The sequence below is a fragment of the Anomaloglossus baeobatrachus genome, chromosome 9, assembly GCF_048569485.1.
Source record: "Anomaloglossus baeobatrachus isolate aAnoBae1 chromosome 9, aAnoBae1.hap1, whole genome shotgun sequence".
NCBI lineage: Eukaryota > Metazoa > Chordata > Amphibia > Anura > Aromobatidae > Anomaloglossus > Anomaloglossus baeobatrachus.
In genome coordinates this window covers 79,133,511-79,160,217 of record NC_134361.1, presented here as the reverse complement: position 1 = coordinate 79,160,217, position 26,707 = coordinate 79,133,511, and the positions used below count along the sequence as shown (strand labels likewise).

The following is a 26,707-nucleotide window of genomic DNA, read 5'->3' as shown; positions in this document are numbered from 1 at the left end:
ACATACAAAATAGAATGTCCAGCTTGTCCCAAAGATAGTATTCTGTCGAGGAGGCATACACTGTCCTTGCCTTTGACAGTGATGGAGAGGATCCCAATTCCCCGCACCCCTCTGCTACCTCCAGTGATACTGAACCCCCACACAGACACCCCAGGAAAGCAAATAAGCCAGAACTTCAGTTAGTGATTCCTTCCTCCCACCCCCCACCATTAGTGACCCCTATGGATCTCACCACCCCCCTTCCCTCTAAGATTATGAGCCACAGTTTCCTGATTTTTTTTTTTTTTTTTTTTGGCCTGATCGGGAATTCAATTTAACACTGCCGGCCTAACAGAAACTGACTTTTTCAGAGTGTTCTCTAAGGATTTTGTAAATCTTATGGTGGTCTAGACAAATTTGTATGACCAACAATTTCTTGCCCAAAACTACACTTCATCATTTGCTAACTGGACTCCCATAGAAGCAGCGGAGGTATCGGCATACTCAGGAGAAATTCGACTACGAATTTTATGGTCCATTTTTTCCTGTTATCCTTGTGAAAATGCAAAATTTGGCAGTAAAGGAACATTTGGGAGGAAAAAAGTAAAATTTAAATTTTTTACTTCCACATCTATATATATAATTGCCTTAGTCTGTCTGTCTGTCTGTCTCCAAAATTGTGTCTTTACGGTGACAAACAGCGGATTGGCCGCTCGCCTCGGCTCCGCCCTCCCGCACGGATTGGCCGTTTGCCTCGCTTCGGCTCCGCCCCCCCGCACGGAGTGGCAGCTCGCCCAGGCTCCGCCCCCCCCACGGATTGGCTTCTCGCCCCGGCACCCTGCACGCATTAGCAATTCGGCTACGCCCCGCCCCCCTCACGCATTGCACGCTCGCTCTGGCCCCGCCCCCTGCACGCATTCCCCGAAACGACACGGAGACCCGACTCCCAGGTGAGTGCTGTACCCCCGGGAGCCCACATCAGCGTACGCCGCCAACCCAGCTGACACATACTCTCGCATTGCTGGGGTTGACGGCGTACGCTGGTGTGAGCTCCCATGGGGGCGGGGTACGCTGGTAACCATGTAATATTGTGTTGCATGGTTACCAGCGTACACCGGCTCCCAGGTGAGCGCATCAAGGTCCTGCAGCGGTGGAACACACACGCACACACATAAGAGCAGACACACACACATCAGATCACACTCACTCTCACACACACCTCACACACACATCAGATCGCATCCACATACTCACAACATTCCGTGATATCGCTTGCTTCTCGGCGGCGATCCTGTGCGTGCAGTGATCTTCCAGGACCTGCCGTAGGATCACATGGCCAGAAGCATGTGGTATCTCCGGATGTTGTGATTGTGTGAGCGCGTATGTGCGATATCGTCAGTGTGTGTGTGTGTGTGTGTGTGTGTGTGTGTGTGTGTGCGTGTATGCGATCGGGTGTGTGCGTGTATGCGATCGGGTGTGTGCGTGTCAGTAGAAAGCAGAGAGCACGGCATGCGGCATGCAGCACAGCTGCTGGGACCTCCCACCGGAGGGAACAGGCAGGAAGTGGGGTGTGAGTGTATGCGATCAGATGTGTGCGTGTATACTGTCTTATGTGTGATACTGTCTGATGTGTGACTGTGGAGCACGATGGGGGGTGCACAGCATGGGGGATGGAGCACGATGGGGGGTGCACAGCATGGGGGATGGAGCACGATGGGGGGGTGCACAGCATGGGGGATGGAGCACGATGGGGGGTGCACAGCATGGGGGATGGAGCACGATGGGGGGTGCACAGCATGGGGGATGGAGCACGATGGGGGGTGCACAGCATGGGGGATGGAGCACGATGGGGAGTGTGCAGCATGGGGGATGGAGCACGATGGGGGGTGCGCAGCATGGGGGATGGAGCACGATGGGGGGTGCGCAGCATGGGAGATGGAGCACAATGGGGAGTGTGCAGCATGGGGATGGAGCACGTTTGGGAGTGCGCAGCACGGGTGATGGAGCACGATGGGGAATGCGCAGCATGAGGGATGGAGCACGATGGGGAGTGCGCAGCATGGGGGATGGAGCACAATGGGGAGTGTGCAGCATGGGGGATGGAGCACGATGGGGGGTGCGCAGCATGGGGGATGGAGCACGATGGGGGTGCGCAGCATGGGGGATGGAGCACGATGGGGGTGCGCAGCATGGGGGATGGAGCACGATGGGGGGTGCACAGCATGGGGGATGGAGCACGATGGGGGGGTGCGCAGCATGGGATATGGAGCACGATGGGGAATGCGCAGCATGGGGGATGGAACACGATGGGGAGTGCGCAGCATGGGGGATGGAGCACGATGGGGGGTGCACACCTCCCCCCAAAACACACACACACCGCCACACACGCACTGCACAACACACCACACACACACTGGGAACCACAAACACCGCCCTACACAGACACCCACACACACAGACAACGCCGCACACACACAACAGCCAACACACAAACACCACGGCACACACAAATATACGCACATGCCGCACAACACACACATTGCACAAAACATACCTCCCACCAAAACACACACACACCCCACACCCACACCAACCGCGCAACACACACACACAACGCTACAGACACACAGCGCTCCACAAACAACGCAACACACAACGCAACACACAAACACCGCTCTCACCCCCCCCGCCACACCCAGACAACACCCAGAACATGTAACAAAAATCATACATTAACTACACAATACGTAAATTCTAGAATACCCGATGCGTAGAATTGAGCCACCTTCTAGTTGCTTTAATAAAGGTCTTGACTGTGGCTTTGACCAGTTTGAGGGGGTGCAGTTTTTAGAATGGTGTCCTTTTTGAGTATTTTTTGTCACTTTGGCCGCTCAAAGTCACTCCGTCACTCCAAATGGGATGTGGTCACTAAGAAAGAAAGAGAAAAAAAAGATTTTTCAAATTTTGTTTGTGTCAAACGTGGCACTGATGTAAAGTAGACATGTGAGAAATGTGATTTATTAACTATTTTATGTGACCTAACTCTCTGGTTTAGTAGCATAAAAATTCTAAATTTGAAAATTGCAAAGTTTTTGAAATTTACACCAAATTTCCAATTTTTTCACAAATAAATGCCAATAATATCGTCCTAAATTTACCACTATCACGAAGTACAAAATGTCACAAACCCCCCCTCCTATTTAGAATCACTGGGGGTCTGTTGAAGTGTTCAAGAGTTATTAATTCTTAAAGTGACACTGGTCAGAAATGGAAAAAAATGGCCTGGCTATTAAGGTAGAAACAGGCTGGGGGTTAAAGAGGGCCAACCACCAGGATTTCTTATATAAACTAAATAAATCCAGTGCTATACTGGCACTATCATGCTGATTCTAAACATACCTTTAGTTGTGAGATCGAAAGTACCGTATTTTTCTTTGTCGCTCCATTGGGAGACCCAGACAATTGGGGTGTATAGCTTCTGCCTCCGGAGGCCACACAAAGTATTACACTTAAAAGTGTAAAGCCCCTCCCCTTCTGCCTATACACCCCCCCGTGCATCACGGGCTCCTCAGTTTTTATGCTTTGTGCGAAGGAGGCACACATGCACGCAAGCTCCACAATTTAGTCAGCAGCAGCTGCTGACTATATCGGATGGAAGAAAAGAGGGCCCCTAACAGGGCCCCCGGCATGCTCCCTTCTCACCCCACTCTGGTCGGCGGTGCTGTTAAGGTTGAGGTACCCATTGCGGGTACATAGGCAGGAGCCACATGCTGTTTTCCTTCCCCATCCCTTAGGGGCTCTGGGTGAAGTGGGATCCTAATCGGTCTCCAGGCACTGGGACCGTGCTCCCTCCGCAGCCCCTGGGGGAATCTGCTGGACAGGAGCCGGGTATCGTCAGGGAGGACCCTGCTACTGTGAGGTACTCTGTGTCCCCTTGGGGACGGCGCATGGAGCGCCTGTGTTATGCACGCTGCAGCAGCTGCTGGGTGTGTTAGTGCGCCGGGGACTACCGCGCTGACCGCGCTTGTTTGCCGGCCGCGCTTATAACTTTACTCCCCAGGCTTTTGCGGCCTAGTACCGCATATTCCCGCCCCCGGACCTGCCAGTCAGGGGAAGGGCGGGACGCTGCACTAGACGTCAGCGCTGAGGGCTGGAGCATACTTAGTATCCTCCTCCCCCCTCACTGAGCACCGTGGGGCACCAGATTCCCGCACTTTCTAAGGCACGCCCACGGCCCCCTCCTCCTCACAGAACGCCGGCAGCCATTCCTGTCAGCACTTCTGAAGCTGGAGAGGAGAAACAACACAGCTCTGGGAGGCCCAGGCAGGGAATCTGGTGGTCACACAACCGCTACGGGCGGTCGGTAAGCCGCACCTGTTACTAGGTGCTGGCCACCCTGGGTGCCGAAGTGTGTATATATATATATATGTTTATATGCTATACATTTACTCTGTACGGCCGCACTGTTGGTGTTTGGCTATATACCCTCCCGGATTGTACTCAGAGGAGACAACAGCATGTCGTCTGCAAAAAGCAAGGGTGCCAAAGCACAGGCTTACTTTGCAACCTGTACCTCATGTGCGGCTATGCTACCTGCAGGTTCCACCTACCCTCATTGTGTGCAATGCTCTGCCCCTGTGGCACTCACTCAGCCGGAGCCTCTGCCACTGGTGGCCCAGGTGGAACCACCTGCTGCCACTGTCCAGGTGACAGGGACAGAGTTTGCAGTATTCGCTGACAAACTTTCTGTGTCTATGGATAAATGGTCTGCTAAGATACTAGAAGCCTTGCAGTCCAGACCGGTAACTCAGGCCCCGGGCACTGTTGAATCATTGACCCCAGGCCCCCCTCGGTTGGAGCAGCAAAGTGCTCCTGGGGTGACTCATGGGTCCCACGGTGAGGTCTCCGACACGGACCGCAGTCCCAGACCGCCTAAGCGGGCTCGCTGGGAGCTTCCCTCGACTTCATCACACTGCTCAGGGTCTCAGCAGGAGGACTCTCTAGAGGATGAAGCGGAGGTGGCAGATCAGGATTCTGATCCTGAGGCCGCTCTCAACCTAGATACACCTGAAGGAGACGCCATAGTGAATGACCTTATAGCGTCCATCAATCAGGTGTTGGATCTTTCTCCCCCAGCTCCTCCGATTTGAGGAGTCAGCTTCTCAGCAGGAGAAATTCCGTTTTAGGTTTCCCAAACGTACAATGAGTACGTTTCTGGATCACTCCGACTTCAGAGATGCAGTCCAGAAACACCGAGCTTGTCCAGATAAGCGCTTTTCTAAGCGCCTTAAGGACACACGTTATCCCTTCCCCCCCTGACGTAGTCAAGGGTTGGACTCAGTGTCCCAAGGTGGATCCTCCAGTCTCCAGACTGGCGGCTAGATCCATAGTTGCAGTGGAAGATGGTGCTTCACTCAAAGATGCCACTGACAGACAGATGGAGCTCTGGTTGAAATCCATCTATGAAGCTATCGGCGCGTCCTTTGCTCCGGCATTCGCAGCCGTATGGGCACTCCAAGCTATCTCAGCTTGTCACTCTGAGATTAATGCAGTCACACGTGCCTCTGATCCGCAGGTGGTGTCCTTAACCTCTCAGGCGTCGGCGTTTGCGTCCTACGCCATAAATGCTGTCCTGGACTCTGCGAGCCGTACGGCGGTAGCATCCGCCAATTCGGTGGCAGTCCGCAGGGCCATGTGGCTACGTGAATGGAAGGCAGACTCTGCTTCCAAAAAGTTCTTAACCGGTTTGCCATTTTCTGGCGACCGCCTGTTTGGCGAGCGATTGGATGAAATCATTAAACAATCCAAGGGAAAGGACTCATCCTTACCCCAGTCCAAACCAAACAGACCTCAACAACGGAAGGTACAATCGAGGTTTCGGTCCTTTCGGCCCGCGGGCAGGTCTCAATTCTCCTCGTCCAACAGGCCACAGAAGGGTCAGAGGAACTCCGATTCATGGCGGTCTAAGTCACGTCCTAAAAAGACCGCCGGAGGAACCGCTCCCAAAGCGGCCTCCTCATGACTTTCGGCCTCTTCAAACCGCATCCTCGGTCGGTGGCAGGCTCTCCCGCTTTTGCGACGCCTGGCTGCCACATGTACAAGACCGATGGGTGAGAGACATTCTGTCTCACGGTTACAGGATAGAGTTCAGCTCTCGTCCTCTGACTCGATTCTTCAGAACATCTCCGCCCCCCGAGCGAGCCGATGCTCTTCTTCAGGCGGTGAGCACTCTGAAGGCAGAAGGAGTGGTGATCCCTGTTCCCCTTCAGCAACGAGGTCACGGGTTTTACTCCAACTTGTTTGTGGTGCCAAAAAAGGACGGATCTTTCCGTCCCGTTCTGGACCTAAAACTGCTCAACAAACACGTGAAAACCAGGCGGTTCCGGATGGAATCTCTCCGCTCCGTCATCGCCTCAATGTCCCAAGGAGACTTCCTAGCATCAATCGACATCAAGGATGCTTATCTCCACGTACCGATTGCACCAGAGCATCAGCGCTTCCTGCGTTTCGCCATAGGGGACGAACACCTTCAGTTCGTGGCACTGCCTTTCGGCCTGGCGACAGCCCCACGGGTTTTCACCAAGGTCATGGCAACAGTGGTAGCAGTCCTACACTCTCAGGGACACTCGGTGATTCCTTACTTAGACGATCTGCTGGTCAAGGCCCCCTCTCAGGTGGCATGCCAACACAGCCTGAATATTGCTCTAGAGACTCTCCAGAGATTCGGGTGGATCATCAATTTCCCAAAGTCAAAACTGACACCGGCCCAATCACTGACATATCTCGGCATGGAGTTTCATACTCTCTCAGCGATAGTGAAGCTTCCGCTGGACAAACAGCGTTCACTACAGACGGGTGCAATCTCTCCTTCAAGGCCAGTCGCACCCCTTGAGGCGCCTCATGCACTTCCTAGGGAAGATGGTGGCAGCAATGGAGGCAGTTCCTTTTGCGCAGTTTCGTCTGCGTCCACTTCAATGGGACATTCTCCGCAAATGGGACAGGAAGTCGACGTCCCTCGACAGGAACGTCTCCCTTTCTCGGGCAGCCAAGGCCTCCCTTCGGTGGTGGCTTCTTCCCACTTCGTTGTCGAAGGGGAAATCCTTCCTACCCCCATCCTGGGCGGTGGTCACGACGGACGCGAGTCTGTCAGGGTGGGGAGCGGTCTTTCTCCACCACAGGGCTCAGGGTACCTGGACTCAGCCAGAGTTCTCCCTTCAGATCAATGTTCTGGAGATAAGAGCAGTGTATCTTGCCCTAAAGGCGTTCCAGCCGTGGCTGGAAGGCAGGCAGATCCGAATTCAGTCGGACAACTCCACCGCGGTGGCATACATCAACCACCAAGGCGGAACACGCAGTCGGCAAGCCTTCCAGGAAGTCCGGCGGATTCTGCTCTGGGTGGAAGCCACAGCCTCCACCATATCCGCAGTTCACATCCCGGGCGTAGAAAACTGGGAAGCAGACTTTCTCAGTCGCCAGGGCATGGACGCAGGGGAATGGTCCCTTCACCCGGACGTGTTTCAAGAGATCTGTTGCCGCTGGGGGACGCCGGACGTCGACCTAATGGCGTCCCGGCACAACAACAAAGTCCCGGCATTCATGGCACGGTCTCAAGATCACAGAGCTCTGGCGGCAGACGCATTAGTTCAGGATTGGTCGCAGTTTCAACTGCCTTATGTATTTCCTCCTCTGGCACTGCTGCCCAGAGTGTTACGCAAGATCAGGTCCGACTGCCGCCGCGCCATCCTCGTCGCTCCAGACTGGCCGAGGAGGTCGTGGTACCCGGATCTGTGGCATCTCACGGTGGGCCAACCGTGGACACTACCAGACCGACCAGACTTGCTGTCTCAAGGCCCTTTTTTCCATCTGAATTCTGCAGCCCTCAACCTGACTGTGTGGCCATTGAGTCCTGGATCCTAGCGTCTTCAGGGTTATCTCAAGAGGTCATTGCCACTATGAGACAGGCCAGGAAACCAACGTCCGCCAAGATCTACCACAGGACGTGGAGGATCTTCTTATCCTGGTGCTCTGATCAGGGTTTTACTCCCTGGCCATTTGCCTTGCCCACTTTTCTGTCCTTCCTTCAATCCGGAATGGAAAAGGGTTTGTCGCTCGGCTCCCTTAAGGGACAAGTCTCGGCGCTCTCTGTGTTTTTTCAGAAGCGCCTAGCCAGACTTCCGCAGGTACGCACGTTCCTGCAGGGGGTTTGCCACATAGTCCCTCCTTACAAGCGTCCGTTAGAACCCTGGGATCTGAACAGGGTGCTGATGGCTCTTCAGAAACCACCTTTCGAGCCAATGAGGGATATTTCTCTTTCACGTCTTTCGCAGAAAGTGGTCTTCCTAGTAGCAGTCACATCACTTCGGAGAGTGTCTGAGCTAGCAGCGCTGTCATGCAAAGCCCCTTTCCTGGTGTTTCACCAGGACAAGGTGGTTCTGCGTCCGGTTCCGGAATTTCTCCCTAAGGTGGTATCCCCCTTTCATCTCAATCAGGATATCTCCTTACCTTCTTTTTGTCCTCATCCAGTTCACCAATGTGAAAAGGATTTGCACTTGTTAGATCTGGTGAGAGCACTCAGACTCTACATTTCTCGTACGGCGCCCCTGCGCCGCTCGGATGCACTTTTTGTCCTTGTCGCTGGCCAGCGTAAAGGGTCGCAGGCTTCCAAGTCAACCCTGGCTCGGTGGATCAAGGAACCAATTCTTGAAGCCTACCGTTCTTCTGGGCTTCCGGTTCCCTCAGGGCTGAAGGCCCATTCTACCAGAGCCGTGGGTGCGTCCTGGGCTTTGCGGCACCAGGCTACGGCTCAGCAGGTGTGTCAGGCGGCTACCTGGTCGAGCCTGCACACTTTCACGAAACACTATCAGGTGCATACCTATGCTTCGGCAGATGCCAGCCTAGGTAGGCGAGTCCTTCAGGCGGCGGTTGCCCACCTGTAGGAAGGGGCCGTTTTACGGCTCTATTACGAGGTATTATTTTACCCACCCAGGGACTGCTTTTGGACGTCCCAATTGTCTGGGTCTCCCAATGGAGCGACAAAGAAGAAGGGAATTTTGTTTACTTACCGTAAATTCCTTTTCTTCTAGCTCCAATTGGGAGACCCAGCACCCGCCCCTGTTCCCTTCGGGCTGTTGTTCTTTTGTGTACACATGTTGTTCATGTTGAATGGTTTTCAGTTCTCCGAACTTCCTTTGGATTGAATTTACTTTAGACCAATTTATAAGTTTCCTCCTTCCTGCTTTTGCACCAAAACTGAGGAGCCCGTGATGCACGGGGGGGTGTATAGGCAGAAGGGGAGGGGCTTTACACTTTTAAGTGTAATACTTTGTGTGGCCTCCGGAGGCAGAAGCTATACACCCCAATTGTCTGGGTCTCCCAATTGGAGCTAGAAGAAAAGGAATTTACGGTAAGTAAACAAAATTCCCTTCTTCGTTATATAAGACGCACTGGATTATAAGACTCACCCCAAATTTAGAGAAAACAAAAATGCGGTCCATCTTATAATGCGGTGGTGTCTTACCAAAGGGAGGGGTGGTGGTGGAGCAGGGCGATGCTTCAAGCGGTGCGATGGGTGTCCCAGATGCTCGGCAGCATTATGAGGCAAGAGGAACATCCAGAAACAGTTGGCGGTGGGGGGGCTTCAAAGAAATGGGGCCCGGAGTCGGTGCAACTGCAGATTGAGCTCTCGGCTCAACATCCCATCTGTGCACTTACCGCCTCCGGCCCATTAATCTCCCAGCAGTGGATTTAAGGAAAATGGCGCTTGGAGGTGGCGTGTGAAGAGATAAGATCTCTGCTTGTCATTGAGACGATAGCTCACTCTGCACATGCACCATCAGCTCAATCACATGCAGAGATTTCATCTCTACACACGCCACCTCCAGGCGCCATTTTACTTGAATCCACTGCTGGGAGATCAGTGAGTTGGAGGCGGCACATGCACAGATGGGATCTTGAACCGAAAGCTCAATCTGCACACGCGCCGACTCCAGGCGCCATTATTTGAACCTGCACCACCGACATTCAGGATGGCGGCACTTGTCTCACCGCCCACAGCGCAGCACACCGCTGTTACTTGATTTATAGGTACTGCAGAATATCTCATAGGTGGGTTGGGTTTTGCTAATTATTCCGCCCCTGTCTGCTGCCTGTCCTTCCTACCTGGCCTTGTATATACTACTTTTGTAATGACTGTCTCCTTGTTTCCAGGCCTACTTTGAGGTGGCCGATCACTCTGGTATGATGTCTCTTGTGCTTTGGAATTCCCTCTGTCCACAATGGTACAATACGCTCCAGGTCAATACCGTGGTCTTACTGCACCAGTATGCTGTGAAGAAGAGTTATGACTTCAGAACGCTCCCAACTCCAGGGAACTCGCAGGTGAAGAGACTGCCTTCTCTTGGTAAAGTATTTCTGCCATGTTTTATATGGCTCAATTGACTGTCAGTGTGATGTAATATGGGAAACTCCGACAATTAAGTTAGTTACCATTGCTCAAAGGGAAACTAGCAGCTGATCTATGGTCCCCGATTCACGGGCAGCATATATCTGATGCTGGCTGTATGATCTGAGCCAGTTATGTGAAATGCTCTGGTGTTTCAGTGTAAAACATAGTTTACAAGGTGCCAGGCACCGAGCAGTGTTTGGAGATTGGTCAGACAGGTGGGTCTCTGGTCAGACAGGTGGGTCTCTGGTCAGACAGGTGGGTCTCTGGTCAGACAGGTGGGTCTCTGGTCAGACAGGTGGGTCTCTGGTCAGACAGGTGGGTCTCTGGTCAGACAGGTGGGTCTCTGGTCAGACAGGTGGGTCTCTGGTCAGACAGGTGGGTCTCTGGTCAGACAGGTGGGTCTCTGGTCAGACAGGTGGGTCTCTGGTCAGACAGGTGGGTCTCTGGTCAGACAGGTGGGTCTCTGGTCAGACAGGTGGGTCTCTGGTCAGACAGGTGGGTCTCTGGTCAGACAGGTGGGTCTCTGGTCAGACAGGTGGGTCTCTGGTCAGACAGGCGGGTCTCTGGTCAGACAGGCGGGTCTCTGGTCAGACAGGCGGGTCTCTGGTCAGACAGGCGGGTCTCTGGTCAGACAGGCGGGTCTCTGGTCAGACAGGCGGGTCTCTGGTCAGACAGGCGGGTCTCTGGTCAGACAGGCGGGTTTCTGGTCAGACAGGCGGGTCTCTGGTCAGACAGGCGGGTCTCTGGTCAGACAGGCGGGTCTCTGGCAGCTTCTTCCTGCCCACTGCCCTGGTTTGATAGGTCTCTTCCTATATGCACATGCAGGAAGACACATTTGCACACGATCATTAGATGCTCCAATACAAAAAGTTGAAAATCAGTCTATTGCTGCTAATCTACAAATTATTTCCTAAAACAGGAAGATAAAGTCTAAAAAACATAGGCCAGTGTGAAAGCTGCAATTCTTGTAGTAATCTAGATTGTGATATGTAAATGAACACAAAAATTATTTAAAATAGATCTAAAGGTACCCTCACACTTAACGAGATCGCTAGCGAGATCGCAGCTGAGTCACAGGTTTTGTGATGTACCGTATTTTTCGGACCATAAGACGCACTTCTTTGTCCCCCAAATATTGGGGGAAAGTGGGGCGTGCGTCTTATGGTCTGAATGTAGGGCTGCGTGGAATGAGGGTGCTGCGATGGAGCGGGTCACCGGGGGCATGAGCAGGCTGCAGCAGCGCCTGTCGTGACCACGTGGACCCGCTCATTTAATATGCACGCCCATCATCCCGTCCATCATCTCTCAGCGCTGACAGGTGGGCGGGATGATGGGCGAGGGATAAACAGCCGGCCCACATGATCACCCCTGGCAACTACAGCCTGGAGTGATCATGTGTGGCTGTATTCACTGCCCCCCCGTGCATCATCATCAGTGTGGGGTGCAGTGAATCAGTACACTCACCTGTCACCGTTCCCCTGCAGTACCGCGATCTGCTCCTGGCTGCCGCTGAGTGGAGCCGTCCTCATTCCCCTGCAGCACCGCGATGTCCTCCTGTCTGTGCGGCGGCCGCTGAGTGGAGACTAGCGGTGCGCACAGCGATGACGTCATCGCTGTGCACACGTGTCCACACACAGCCGCCGGCAGCCAGGAGGACATCGCGGTGCTGCAGGGGAACGGGGACGGCTCCACTCAGCGGCAGCCAGGAGGAGATTGCGGTACTGCAGGGGAACGGGGACGGCTCCACTCAGTGGCGCTGCCGCTGACACAGACAGGAGGAGGAGCGATGCTGCAGGGAGTGAGGTGAGGTAAGGTGAGTATGAACGTTTATTTTTTTTATGTGCCACAGGATGCAGGCCGTATACCAGCATGGGGTTGTATAGCAGGATGGGGTGTATAGCAGGATGGGGGTATATTATGAGCAGGGTGGGGGTATATTATGAGCAGGATTGGGGTATATTATGAGCAGGATTGGGGTATATTATGAGTAGCATGGGGGTATATTATGAGCACGATGGGGGTATATTATGAGCACGATGGGGGTATATTATGAGCAGGATGGGGGTATATTATGAGCAGAATGGGGGTATATTATGAGCAGAATGGGGGCATATTATGAGCAGAATGGGGGTATATTATGAGTAAGGATCGGGGTATATTATGAGTAAGGATGGGGATATATGAGCAGGTTGGGGGTATATTATGAGCAGGATGGGGGGTATATTATGAGCAGGATGGGGGGTATATTATGAGCAGGATGGGGGTATATTATGAGCAGGATGGGGGTATATTATGAGCAGGATGGGGGTATATTATGAGCAGTATGGGGGTATATTATGAGCAGAATGGGGGTATATTATGAGCAGAATGGGGGTATATTATGAGCAGAATGGGGGTATATTATTAGCAGGATGGGGGTATATTATTAGCAGGATGGGGGTATATTATTAGCAGGATGGGGGTATATGAGCAGGATTGGGGTATATTATGAGCAGAATGGGGGTATATTATGAGCAGAATGGGGGTATATTATGAGCAGAATGGGGGTATATTATGAGCAGAATGGGGGTATATTATGAGTAAGGATGGGGGTATATTATGAGTAAGGATGGGGATATATGAGCAGGTTGGGGGTATATTATGAGTAAGGATGGGGGTATATGAGCAGGTTGGGGGTATATACAAGGCAGGAGGATCATTACCAGGATGGGGTATCTTAGTAGAGAATTTGGGGACATTTCCCCCATAACAGTGTCAGCAACAGATCCTCGCCCCATAACAGTGTGTCATGACTCCATTTTTTGCTTAAAATTTTATTTTTCTATTTTCCTGCCCTAAAACCAGGGTGCGTCTTATGGTCAGGTGTGTCTTATAGTCTGAAAAATACGGTAATAGGGGTCTCACCAGCGATCTCATTATGTGAGACACTAAGCAGCGACCTGGCCCCTGCTGTGAAATCTCTGATCGTTGCACGCTGTTCTGGTTTATTTTCTTCAAAGGTGATGTCCTGCTGGGCAGGACACATGGCTGTGTTTGACACTGTGTGACAGGGTGACAGTGACTGCTGAGATCGTTATACAGGTCGCTACTGTGACCTGTATCATTCCTGCATCGCTGGTAAGATCTGACTGTGACATCTCACCAGCAACCTCCCAGCGACTTACCAGCGATCCTTATCAGGTCGCATCGTTTTTGGGATCGCTGGTAAGTCGCTAAATGTGACGGGGGCTTAACATTCACAGTTAGTATTGACTACACCATTTCAAATCCAAACGTTCTGATTTTACAGGTACATGTTTTGTTGTTTTTTTTTTTTTTTTTTTTTTTTTTTTAAAAAAAGAGTAAAAGTGGGATTTTCTTTTCTCCGCGATTCCAGGAGACATGTTTGGTTATAAATCTATGAGCAGCATCTTGTCGTGGCGCTATGTCCACACTACATTGCCGTTTCACGCTGTTCAGATATGCCATACCCCGCCAATCCTGAGCTTCTCCCATCCGCTGCTCCCGAACTATCGCCTGTTGACAAGTAGATAGGATTTGTTTCTGTTTCTCTGCATGAACTAAGCAAATTACTTGTCAGAGACTGATGGATGAGTCGAGGGCCTTATTACAAGGAAGGGGCTGGCTGCGATCCGCCAGGGTGAGACGCCTCACTATGCGGCTAATACGATCCATCGCCTAAAACTGCCTGAAATCATATTTTCTGCTATTTAAACCGCAGATCTGAGCCGTCTTGCCTTCTATCATTGGATTATTAATGAAAACAAAACGTGTGTTTTCCAGATCTGCCTTTAAAAAGTTCTCCGATCTGTTCCTTCTCTTTATTTTCTCCATATTTCATCCTTCCAGATGATATTGTGCGGTTGTCGGAGTCTGGCTTTTTCTAATCTGCCTGTAATAGCGGCTTCTTCCATATTAAACATTCCCTAATCCATCTGCAATACCTTCCTGCCGTTACCTGAGCTTGCCACCCTCGCTAATCTAATAAACCTGTCTAGCGAAACAAGCTAGTGACGGCAGCCCAGCGCGGTCGGCTTCTATCTAGTGTTTGTCTCTGGATGCAATTATGATTTATAATGGCGAGAAGGAAGAAAATAACTTGGAGAACCTAATCATTCATCTTCACTCGCTGTCAATTAATTTCCAAGTGGACAGCGTCTTAGAGCTCGGTTAGGATGAAACTGGTAAATAGGTGGATATTTTACACGATCGTTTCACAATTAGCAAATCGCTGTAAGAACACTGCACATCAGTTACATCATCACATAGGCAGTGTTACCATGTATTCTTCCACTTATGTAAGGGTTATTCCTCTATGAATGCAAAATCGCATGTCCACTACAATGGTGATAACTGTTAGATCAGTGGAGGCCCGACCACTAAGCCCACCACCAATCACCAGAGCATTGATTAAACTGGAGGCACAGATCTGAGTATTAGGATATGGTTCCACTTGCGCATAGCTTTCGATGCAAGAGCATCAGGAGCGATATGCTAATGACCCTCTGCTGCGAGCGTCAGCCAGGGGTCATGCGACTGTGATCCGATCTTGCGATCATATCACAGCTGCAGAGGAGAGGGAGGGAGCACTTTCTCCCCATCTCCTCCGCTGCCTGTCTCTGCGTACATCGCACTGTGGTTGGATTACATACAATGTTTCACATGCTCCCATAGACTTGTATGGGGGTGCGTGAGCCAAGACTCAATGCTTAACGCAGCATGCTGCGATTCATTCCGCATGCCGCTATGGTATGAGAACTCAATCACAGATGGACACTGCCCCATAGTTTTGCACTAGAGTAAGAGCAATCCGATGTTTTATCAGATTGCACTCACCTGTGCAAAACGCAAGTGGAATCGAGCCCTTAAGGGGGCTTTACACGCTGCGACATCGCTAATGCGGAGTCGTTGGGGGTCACGGAATTTGTGACACACATCCGGCCGCATTAGCGATGTTGCTGCGTGTGACACCGATGAGCGATTTTGCATCGTTGCAAAAACGTGCAAAATCGCTCATCGGTGACATGGGGGTCCATTCTCGATTATCGTTACTGCAGCAGTAACGATGTAGTTCGTCGCTGCTGCGGCAGCACACATCGCTATGTGTGACGCCGCAGGAACGAGGAAGCTCTCCTTACCTGCCTCCCGGCTGCTATGCGGAAGGAAGGAGGTGGGCAGGATGTTCGTCCCACTCAACTCCGCCCCTCCGCTTCTATTGGGCGGCGGTTCAGTGACGCTGCTGTGACGTCGCGGTGACGCTGAACGAACCGCCCCCTTAGAAAGGAGGCGGTTCGCCGGTCACAGCGACGTCGCCGGGCAGGTAAGTATGTGTGACAGGTCTGGGCGATGTTGTGCGGCACGGGCAGCGATTTGCCCGTGTCGCGCAACAGATGGGGGCGGGTACCCACACTAGCGATATCTGGACCGATATCGCAGTGTGTAAAGCAGCCTTTAGACTGGTGGCGATGGCAAAATATGTACTCTGCTACCATCTTTAGGAGGTCTCGATGCTCCTACCAAGATCAATTTGGCGGTTTTCACTGGGATACTCCTTTTAAGTCGACATGTTAAAAAGCTACAGTTAAAAGAGTTGTAAAGAGCTAATAAAAACGGTCTTTGGCATTCCAGCTTAGATCGATTTACTTGGAAGACGATGAACAACAATTTTGTATCATGCCACTGGGTAAGGGAAAAGAAGAGCACTGAATAAAGTAAAGGGAGGGGTTAATTCATGAAGACTGTCTTGCAAGAGTAGAAAGCGCTAAATTCATTCAGTGGCATCTCTGCTAAGCGGTGTGCACCCCTTTGCACTGCACCAGAAATACTGCTATAATCAGGAACTGGAGTAGCATTTCTGTTGTACAAAAGAAGGCAATTTTAATTAAAAGGGTTGTCCACTACTAGGATAACCCCTTCTGATTCCATGTCCACCCCCCCTCCCCCCCCCCCGGTAACATAATAAAGCCTATACTCACCTCCTGTACCGGCCCTGTAACTGGCGGAGCTGGGGATCTCGTGGGCTTGTGACGTTATGTGAGCCCCATATCCAATCCAAACCACTTTCCTTCTCTCCACCTACGGACCAAAGAGTTAATCAACAGGAAGTGAGCACAGTGGCTGCTCTCGCTTCGTGTTCATTGCTTGTTTGGTGTGGAGGCAGGGAGAGAGAAGCAAGCTGGCTCTGATTTGGACTTGGGGCTCACATGACATCACAACCCCACGAGATCCCCGGCACTGCTGGAACAGTGCCGGTACAGGAGGTGAGTACAGGCTTTATTATTTCACCTGGGGGAAACGTGAAATCAGAAGGGGTTGTCCTAATAGTGGACAACTCCTTTAATTTGACAGGCAGATGTGGCCACAACCCCATCTTACCTTGGCTTTAGCTATTTTAGCAGAGCTGATTCAAAACTGTATGAAAACATCAAAAATCACAAAAATTTTGTGACTTAGAGCTTTAGGCTATGTTCACACAGGGCATTTTTGGTCAGGTTTTTTCTGCAGCAAAACCTCGTCTTTTGCCAGGAAATAACCCCCAGTTATGCATTTCTGCCTTGATTTCTATGGGTGAAAAACCACAGTAAAACTGCGGCAAAAACAGAAAAGAATTGACATGCTCATTTTTTCAAAACCGGGTTAAAAACCAAGAAGGTTGACAAAACAGGAAAAAAACGCAGGTGTTTGTGCATGAGATTTCAGTAATTTCATAGGCTTTGCTGGGACTGTGAAGGCTGAGTTTTATTAGCATAGATTTGCATAAAACCAAGGCAAAAACCATGCTAAAAAAAGCTGCAAAAACCATGCTAAAAAAGCTGCAAAAACCATGCTAAAAAAGCTGCAAAACCATGCTAAAAATGCCCTGTGTGAACATAGCCTTACACTTATGGTGTAAAAGCTTTGACGAGTCGGACCAGAATTTTTTTTTTTGTCTTTCGTGGACTCAAACAAGGCAGCACTTGTGTCAATGTATAACTAAGTTTTGGTGGGCTTGCGGTCTTTTTAGGTTCAGGTTCTGAATTCCACATGTATGAACGGTCACAGATTTTCTTTGTAAATTCACAATAAACCCATGATGTTTGCACAATACCCCAAGTGTAAGCCTAGTAAAGAGATTCACTATTAAAAATAATGTATCATATAATTTTAATGTGTGGAAATGTAAACATTGTTTCATCAGAATGGCTTTCTTCCATTTTTATTTTAGAAATAAGCCTAAATGCCCGCGATCCTCCACCCAAAATCACCATCATCCCTGAAAGTAAAGTGAAGTCTGAGTGGAATTTGCCAGCTGTGAAATATCAGTTTGTCACAAGGTGAAATGTCAGATATGTTGTTGACGTGTGCTCTATATCTAATGTGTATGATACTGGGGGGGATTTAAAAAAAAAAAAAAAAAAAAGCGGTTAAAATAAGGCGTACGTAGGGGAGCAGCAGAAATTAAATAGGATTAAAGGGGTGGTCTAATACCTAAAATGTATTTTATTATTATTATTATTATTATTATTATTATTATTATTATTTTCTTTATCGTTCCTATGGGAGACCCAGACCATGGGGTGTATAGCTACTGCCTCCGGAGGACACACAAAGTTACTACACTCAAAACGTGTAGCTCCTCCCTCCTAGCATATACACCCCCTGCTAGCCAGACCTAGCCAGTTTCATGCTTTGTGTCAGGAGGATCACACACACACATGCATCCTTTTTTGATTTTTCATTTTTTCTAAAGATTTGGAAGAAAAGCGGGTCCACTGGACCCCCGGCATGTCCCTTCACACCCCCCTGGCGGCGGTGCTGTTAAGGTTGACTTCAGGGCAGAAATCCCTTCATGCCGCGCTCCTTCACCATCCCTTAGGGGCTCTGGCTTGAAGTTAGAGCCAACACGGTTCTCACTGCCTTGCAGGAGACCGGCCTCCATCCGCAGCCCTTTGGCAGGACCCTGCTGGACGGAGCACTGGACCCCCACCCCACCAGGGACTGGACCCTGCGTCTCAAAGCTAAGTATAGAGACGTTATTTAAGGGTCCTTCTGCAATGTGGGGCACTTTTATTGGTGGGACAGTGATTTTCTTTGATAACGCTGCTTTTTAATGTGTTTCCGGCCGGTTCCACAGTTTTTACTGAGAACCGCGCCGATGATGCCTGATTGTCGGCCGCGTGCATAACTCTAGGCCCCGGCTTCAGCCGCGGCCTAGTTTCGTTATTGTTCCCCTGCATGTCAGTCATGCAGGGGGACACTGCAGCGCCGGCCGCTCTGCACAGGGGAGGACACTCCTTGTTGAGGAGATGATTCCCTCCCCTGTATATCTCCTTAGCCCTCCGTTCCCGCTCCTGGGTTAACCCCCGCCCCCCCCCCTCACTCTGGCGCCATTTTCTCAGCGTTCTTAGTACGCTGATCGGCGCTGGCTGCTCTGCAGTGCAGAGGGAGTGGATATCTGGCTGGGGGTCCAGGCTTGGAACCCGGGGGGGCACTCACAATAGCGGCCTGATAAGTCACAACCTCTGGTTGTGCACTTTTATACACTATCAGGGCATTCTGAAGGGGTTAATTTTTTATTACAGAACCTCTTCCTCAGCAGCATGTCTCACTAGGAGCAAAGCTCCAAGGCTGTAATATTGCCTGAACCGGCATAGGTCATACTGTAATGGTTCTTATGTGGTGGTGCCTCAGCCTGGAGTCTTCCCCAGGCTGAACCCCTGTCTTGGGTATTCTAGACAGAGCCCCCCACCTCTGCAGCAGGTCTCACAGAGCGAGGCTGCAGGCTGTTTTTATTATCCACTGCTGGTAGTCTCGTACGGCTGTACCGAGCTCCTAACCACTGTGGCCCCTCAGCTTGGGGGCTCATTCATGGTCCCCCCAGCTGCTCCGGGTTCGGTGGCTGACCCCTGGGGGAATCTGTTTTCCAGGGGTCGGCTGTCCCGGCATCTGCTGAGCATGCAGCCACCTTCTCAGGGCGTTTTCTGCTTGCTCAGCAAAGCTCACAGACCCCGTCCTCCTGACAGGGAGACGCAGGGTCCCCTGTCCTCCCCGTCCCGCAGCTCCGATACGAGCTGACTCACTGGACGAGGAGGATGTCTCTACCAGGGGCTCGGACGCTACTTTAGGTACTTTGATCCGTCCGTAGGTGACGCGGATGCGGATAATTGGATTGTGTCCATTATTCTATTGGGCCTCCATCCGCCGGTATCAGGGCAGTATTCCCCGCTGGCAGAAATGCATCAGTATACCTTTAAAAAGACGAAGAGTGTGTTCCTTAACCACTCCAGTTTTCAGCCCGCTGCGTCCAAGCCCACAGCCTGTCCTGCAGATCCCACAGCGGGGTTCTGCTGCCTGTCTTCCCTCCCATCGGAGGTGATCAAGGAGTGTACTCATTCGCCAAGGGTGGCCACTCCGGTGTCTAGACTTTTAGCCCGGATAGTTGTATCAGTGGCTGACGGCACCTCTATAAGGATCCCACGGTACATTAATTTTGTACTGGACCTCAATCCGCCGGAGTTACCTTATCTAGGGAACACAACGTGTGTTCCTTAACCACTCCAGTTTTCAGGCCCCTGTGACCAGCCCAGAGTCCGCTCTGACAGTCGCTTCCTATGAAGCGTGATTCTGAGGACTGTTTTTCCCATGTCCAATGGTAGTCAAGAGGTGGGCTCATTCACCTCAGGTGGCTCAGCCCGGACCGTTATGTCAGTGGCTGATGACTCCTCAGAGGAGAGGCATTCCCTCATTGGGACTCTATGCCCAAGACGATTGCCTGAACTTCCAGACTTCAGTCTTTTCATCCTCTGCCAAGTCTGCCATGCGGGACACCGCACGGCGGTGGTTTTGACTACTTTCCTCGCTATCCGCAGGCTCCTGTTCGGAAATGGAAGGCAGATGCCTCTATAGAGGTTCCTTCCTGGGCTCCCCTTTGGGGGGACCAGTCTCTTCAGAACCAACTGGATGACAGTTAGGAAACTCTCGGAGGGGAGAGTTCTTCCTTGCCACCAACAGGGTACCTGTCCAGGGCAGGAATCAGTTGAGGTTTCGGTGGTTCCGTTCCTCCATCTGATCGTCCTCTAGCTCGGCCTAGGTTCATAGAACCAATTGGCTTGAAGCTGCGTCTTCAGAAGACCGCAGGAGATGCTGCCACTCAGTCAGCTTCCTCCGGGCTATCTAGCCGCCAACCTCCTCCTGGTCGGTGGCAGGTTCTCTCCACTTGGCGACGTATGGTTCTAACACGTCTCCGTTCAGTGGGGGCGGGATTATATCTCCCATGGCTACGGGATGGAATTCTGTCCACCCGCCAAACAGATTTTTTCTGTCACCTCCTTCCGACTCCAAGACTTCTCAGGCCGTGGCATTTCTTGCAGGCCAATGGAGTAATTGTACCGGTTCCCGACTAGGAACGGTTCTGAGATTTTTGTTTAAATCTATGTCTAGTCCCCGAACAGGGCGGTGCCTTCCGACCTGGATATTAGCTTTTCAAGCATGGTCAGGTGTGGCGTTTTCACATGGAGTCTCAGTCTTGTTCCGTGTGTTTTTTCACCGGATCAATCAAGAACCCAAGGAGATTCCCTAGCAGCCATCGGCATTGGAGATGCCTTTCTGCAGGGGTCAATCGCAGTTTCACACCAGCGTTGACTATGTTTTGCCATCGGAGTGGTCCAATTTGTGGCTCTTCCCTTAGGGTTAGCCACGGCCCCTCGAGTATTCTCATGGGGCTGCTGTGATTAGGGTCCTGCACCCCTAGGGATTGGCAGTGATCGTTTGTCCTGGACGGCCTTCTTCGGGGCTTCATCCAGTGCAGACTCTTAGCAGAGTACTTCGCTTACTCTCGCCACTCTAACCTATTCGGGTGGCTTGTCATTCTGTTCAAGTCCACTCTGAATTCGAACCAGAGGTTCTCAGGGACGCAATTCGAGACTCTGTCGGCTCTTGTGAAGCCGCTCTTAGTCGTTCAGTAGTCTCTCCGCGGGCGGTCGACGTCATTCTATCAGACACCAAATACAGGTGCTGGTCAGACGGTGGCGTCAATGGAAGCGATTCCTTGCCCAGTTTCTCCTGCGTCCTCTGAGACTGGATGTTTCCCGCTGTAAACGCGAACTCCCTCCTTCCACGGGGTGGTGGTTTTGCCACTGACCGGGGGCTCGTTTGCAGTGGTGGTTTCGGCCACTCTGTCTCGGGGACGCTCCTTCCTGCCCCCGTCCCGGGTGATCCTCACCAGGGTGCTGGTCTTTCCGCCTTCGGAGCAGTATATCCCCACCGCGGAGCGCAGGGCGCTTGGACTCTGTCCGAATCAGCCCTCTAGATCAATGGGCTGGAAATCAGAGCTGTATTCTAGCTCTCTAAGCCTTCTCCATCTTTGGGCGGCTAGGCACATTCGAGTTCAGTCGGATAACGTGACAGCGTTTTCCTACATCATCTTCCAGAGCGGGACACTCAGCTGCCTGGCAATCTTAGCGCCTCAACATCCTTCAGTGGACAAGGGACTCCTAGTCCACCGTAGCCGCAGCCCACATCCTATGTCAAGACTGCGAGGCAAACTATTTCAGCTGTCCAACCGTGGTCCACAATCCTCAGGTTTTGCAGTAGACACACTGGTTCATATTTGATCCCAGCTTCGTCTATACCTCTTGCCCAGAGTCCTGCGCAAGATCAGTAAAAAAGGGGGCCGTCGGGTCATTCTCTTACTCCAGACTGACCCAGGCAGGCTTGGTATCCTGACCTGCTACTTTTGTCCGTTGGGTTGCCATGGCATCTTCCGGACCGTTCAGACCTTTTCTCAAAGGTCCGGTTTTTCCGTCAGAATTCTGGATTCTCAGATTGACGGCGTAGCTATTGAGTCCTGGATCTTGGCGACTTCTGGTATCCTTCCTGAAGTTGTCTTCCGCTATGACTCGAGCTCCAAGGTGTCCTTGGACCTTTTTAGCCTTGCCGACCCTCCTGTCCCTTCCACAGTCCGGTCTACAGCTAGGACTATCCCTCATTAACGGACAGGTCTCGGCTCTGTCAGTATGTGCCAGCGGCGTATTGTCCGGCTGGCTCCGGTGCGCCCCTTTAAGGGCGCGTCTCACATTGTTCCGCCTTTCCGGCGGCCTATGGAGCCTTGGGACCTTAATCCGGTCCTCCCGGTTCCCGGAAACCCCCCTTTGCGCCTCTTAGGGAGGTTTCTTTGTTTCATCTCTCACAGAAAGTAGTCTTTCTAGTGGCTATAATTTCCCGCCACGGAGTTCTGGCTGCACTCTCTGAGTAACCCCCTTCTTGGTCTTTTGCATCAAGACAAGGTGGTCTCCGTCCGATTCCGGACTTTTTTCCCTAAGGTGGTTATAGCTTCCACCTTATCCGGGGCAATTTTCCTGCCTTCATTTTGTCCGGCTCCTGTTCATCGCTTTGAGGAAGCGTTGCATATCCTGGATCTGGTGCGGGCCCCCCGGATCTATGTGTCTCGCACCGCCGTTATTAGGCGGTGCACCTCTCTCTCTGGTACTGACTGCTAGTCAGCGTAGCGGTCTCTCGGCATCTAAGCCGACCCTGGTTCGTTGGCTTAGGTCGGCCATTTCCGAGGCCTACAAGTGTACTCAAGTGCCTTCCCCGCCGGGGATCAGAGCACATTTGATCAGACCTGTCGGTGCCTTTTGGGCTTTCAGGCACCAGGCTACGGCTCAGTAGGTCTGTCAGACTGCAGCTCGAATTAGTCTGCATACTTTTTCGAAGCTCTATCCAAGGCATGCTCTTGCTTTGGCAGACGCGGGCTTCGGCAGACGCATCTTTCAGGCGTCTGTCGCCCATTTGTGAAGTTGGGTTTTCCTGCTTCTCAGTTGTCTGTTTATTCCCACCCATGGACTGCTTTAGGACGTCCCATGGTCTGGGTCTCCCATAGGAACGATAAAGAAAAAGAGAATTTTGTTACTTACCGTAAATTCTTTTTCTTATAGTTCCGTCATGGGAGACCCAGCACCCTCCCTATTGCCTGTTGGCAGATTTCTTGTTCCGTGTGTCTTCACCGGCTGTTATTGTTGTAGACAGAGGTTCCGGTTCTGCCGGATTTTACTCCGTCTCTTCTTGTGGGTGGATGTCCTCCTTCAGCTTTTGCACTTAACTGGCTAGGTCTGGCTAGCAGGGGGTGTATATGCTAGGAGGGAGGAGCTACACGTTTTGAGTGTAGTAACTTTGTGTGTCCTCCGGAGGCAGTAGCTATACACCCATGGTCTGGGTCTCCCATGACGGAACTATAAGAAAAAGAATTTACGGTAAGTAACAAAATTCTCTTTATTATTATTATTATTATTATTATCATTATTATAGCGCCATTAATTCCATGGCGCTTTACAAGTGAAAAAGGGTATACATAAAAACTAGTACAACAATCATTAACAGTACATAACAGACAGGTACAGGAGGAGAGAGGACCCTGCCCGCGAGGGCTCACAGTCTACAGGGATGGGTGAGTAAATCTATCTTATTACCACTTTTGTAATTATTTTTATTATACAATTCCCTACACTACTCCCCTATCTTTATAATCGCTAAAGGTCTTTTTTGTTGTTTTTACTGTCCTTCCTGTGACATTTGATTTGAGAGTAGTCTTCAACTTGACGTCACAGGAGGCTGGAGCTGCAGTCACTCCTCACAGCGTCCATCGCCCTTCCTGGAACAGGAGGCCACTGGGGGCGTGCTGCAGATACTCACCAGTTTGGTACATCGCCACACCCTGAGGATGTCCTGAATGAAGTGTGATGGATTCTGTGGCCGGGGTTAATGGAGCGCTGACATGTTACTCATCTTTCTGCGGGCACTTCCATTGCTTTTGTGAAAGACGTCGGCTGGGTGCAGTGCTAGATGCAGTTAGGGAACCCAGCACCACCCACAGCCTCTAGCAGAGTCCTCAAATAAAGCGTCATAATGTGGCAGTACTGCTGTCACTTTAGCACGTCCCCCAGCCGACGTCTTTCACACAAGCAATGGAAGGGGCCGCAGAGAGATGAGTAATGTGCCGGCACTCCACTATCCCTGGCAACAACGTCCATCACCAATCATCCAGGATTCAGGGCATCTTCAGGTGGCAGCAATGCAATAAATAGTAAGTATCTGCAGTACTGCCCTAGGTGACATCCTGTTCAGGTGGGGTGATGGACGCTATAGGGAGTGACTGCAGCCCCAGCCTCCTGTGATGTCCACGTTTTAGACTCCTCTCAAATGAAATGTCCCAGGAAGTGCATTAAAAAAAAACACCTTTATCGATTAGTAGGGAAGAAGTGTAGGGAGTTGTGTTTAAAAAAAATAATTACAAAAGGGGGGGAAGATAGTTATGAAATACATTTTAGTTGTTGAGCCACCCCTTTAATCCTATTTAAGTCCCTCTGCTCCCGTGAGTGTACCTTTCACCCCCACTGTTCTTGAAATCTTGCCACATGGTTCCATAAATATGAATGTTTTTTAAGTTCTATTATTTAGGGTCTTTACCAAGGCGGAGTTGCTCACAAAATAATTGCACAGAGCAGCCTTAAGACACGCCCCTGAGGATCCTATGAGCCGCACCCACCAAAAAACATAAATATTAGCACTAGATAAAAAGGACAACAAAACAGTTGCAGATTGGTCCTGCAGCCGTGCTCCCTTCCTTTTGTCGCCTACTTTTATGCTTTATCTCACTTAGTAGCTTTGAATGAGGTAGAAGACACAGAGAAGAGAGCGTGGCAGCGGGATAAGGCTATGTGCCCACAGGGAAAGGGTCCTGCGGTTATATCTGCAGGACATTCCGCAGGAGCTCCCAGAAAACCGCAGCACAACTTTGTCTGTTTACATGCTGCGGTTTTATTGTGGAATGTCCTGCGGATATGCTGCGGTATTCTGCATTGAGGACACAGTACCATGGCTTCGGCACTGCATCCTCAATGCAGAACAAGTGCTGAGTGATCGGGGAGTTCATACTTACCTCCATCACGCAGGACTTCCCTCTCCGACCGTGTCTGTCTGCACATTGCCGGAGAAGGTGGGCGGGCCTGAACTAGCTCTGGCGGTCACATGACCGGAGCTCGTGCAGGCCCCGCCCACCTCCTGCTTCCTGCTCCTGGCTGCACTGCGCTCCTCCCAGTGTCTTCTATCAAGGCAGGTAAGTATGGGATCGTGCGGAAAAATCCGCAGGAATAATTCACATGCTGCAGATTTTTCCGCAGGGAAATCCACATAATTTCCGCTGCGGAAAAAACTGCAGCATGGGCACAGCAGTTCCAAAATGTCATAGAAATGGCTGGGGCAAATTCCGCAAATTTTCCGCAGTGTGGACTGGGCACATAGCCTAAGACTGCTCAGGGATTGTAAAGCTGAGTGGGAAAGGTGGTAGTCATGTTCTAGAAGTAATCTAATGATGGCTTTTAAGAAATATCGACCTTTCTAAGAAAATTTAAAAACACAAAAACCATAGTTTCTTTTTGGAATGTAAAGTTAGCCAAATCCTGTGATTTGTATGAAAGGCTCCAAAGCCAATCTACTTTCAGGACTATAGCCTCCAGACCATGAGTGTCAATAATAAAAGTGCAAAGCAGAGTGTGAACTGTGTCTGAAACACAATTATGTAATATATGTCCATTTTCTCAAGTAAATAAAGTTCCTTAAATTTCAAGGACAGGTGAGCACACACAATTCCAAAGTCAATTAGGCGAGAATCTGTAGGAAACTAACAAATTTTGTTGAAATAATTTAACAAAAAAAAATAATACTCAGCCATTTGTCATTTTATGAATTTTCAGATCGGAATTTAATAATCTACCTCACAACAGAGTCTGTGACATAATCGGACTTGTCACCTATGTTGGAAGATGTGAAAGATTACGGAAAAAAGGTAAATCCACAATATTTGCGCTTGGAAGACTATAGCCATAGTCTATCTGTTCTCCCAAGAAATTATCAGAAGTGAGGTTATTTGAGTAGGACATTACTTCAGCTTTGTAGAACTATTATACTAGCAGGTTCTTGCTGTGTCAAAAAGGGTTAATGAGAATCTGTCAGCAGGCTGTTACGATTTAATCGGAGATAGTGAGAATGTAGAGGCAGAGAGCCTGATTCCAGGGATGTGTCTTGCTAGGCTGTGTGGTGCGGTTTCAATACAATCAGTGTTTTATCAGAAGGATTACAGGTATTGTGCAGGCCAATCAGGCTAATCTGTGTAACTCCGCCCCCACCACTGATTGGTAGCTTAATCACAATGTACAGTGTGGACGGGGTTACACACAGCCCAGAAGTCTTAGCTCTGCTGCATCTAAGCAGAAAAAACAGGGATTCTAGAAAATACCGCACCAAGCTGTC

At 50.7% G+C, this 26,707-nt stretch overlaps 1 protein-coding gene across 1 annotated transcript in view; it reads left to right on the top strand.

Annotated features, from left to right (window-relative positions):
- Positions 1 to 26,707, top strand: part of RADX (RPA1 related single stranded DNA binding protein, X-linked) — a 133,159-nt gene that overhangs the window by 33,333 nt on the left and 73,119 nt on the right. Inside the window, 3 exon segments of the mRNA XM_075323818.1 lie at positions 10,186 to 10,378; positions 17,628 to 17,736; positions 26,152 to 26,243. Coding sequence (XP_075179933.1) covers positions 10,186 to 10,378; positions 17,628 to 17,736; positions 26,152 to 26,243 — 394 coding nt within the window.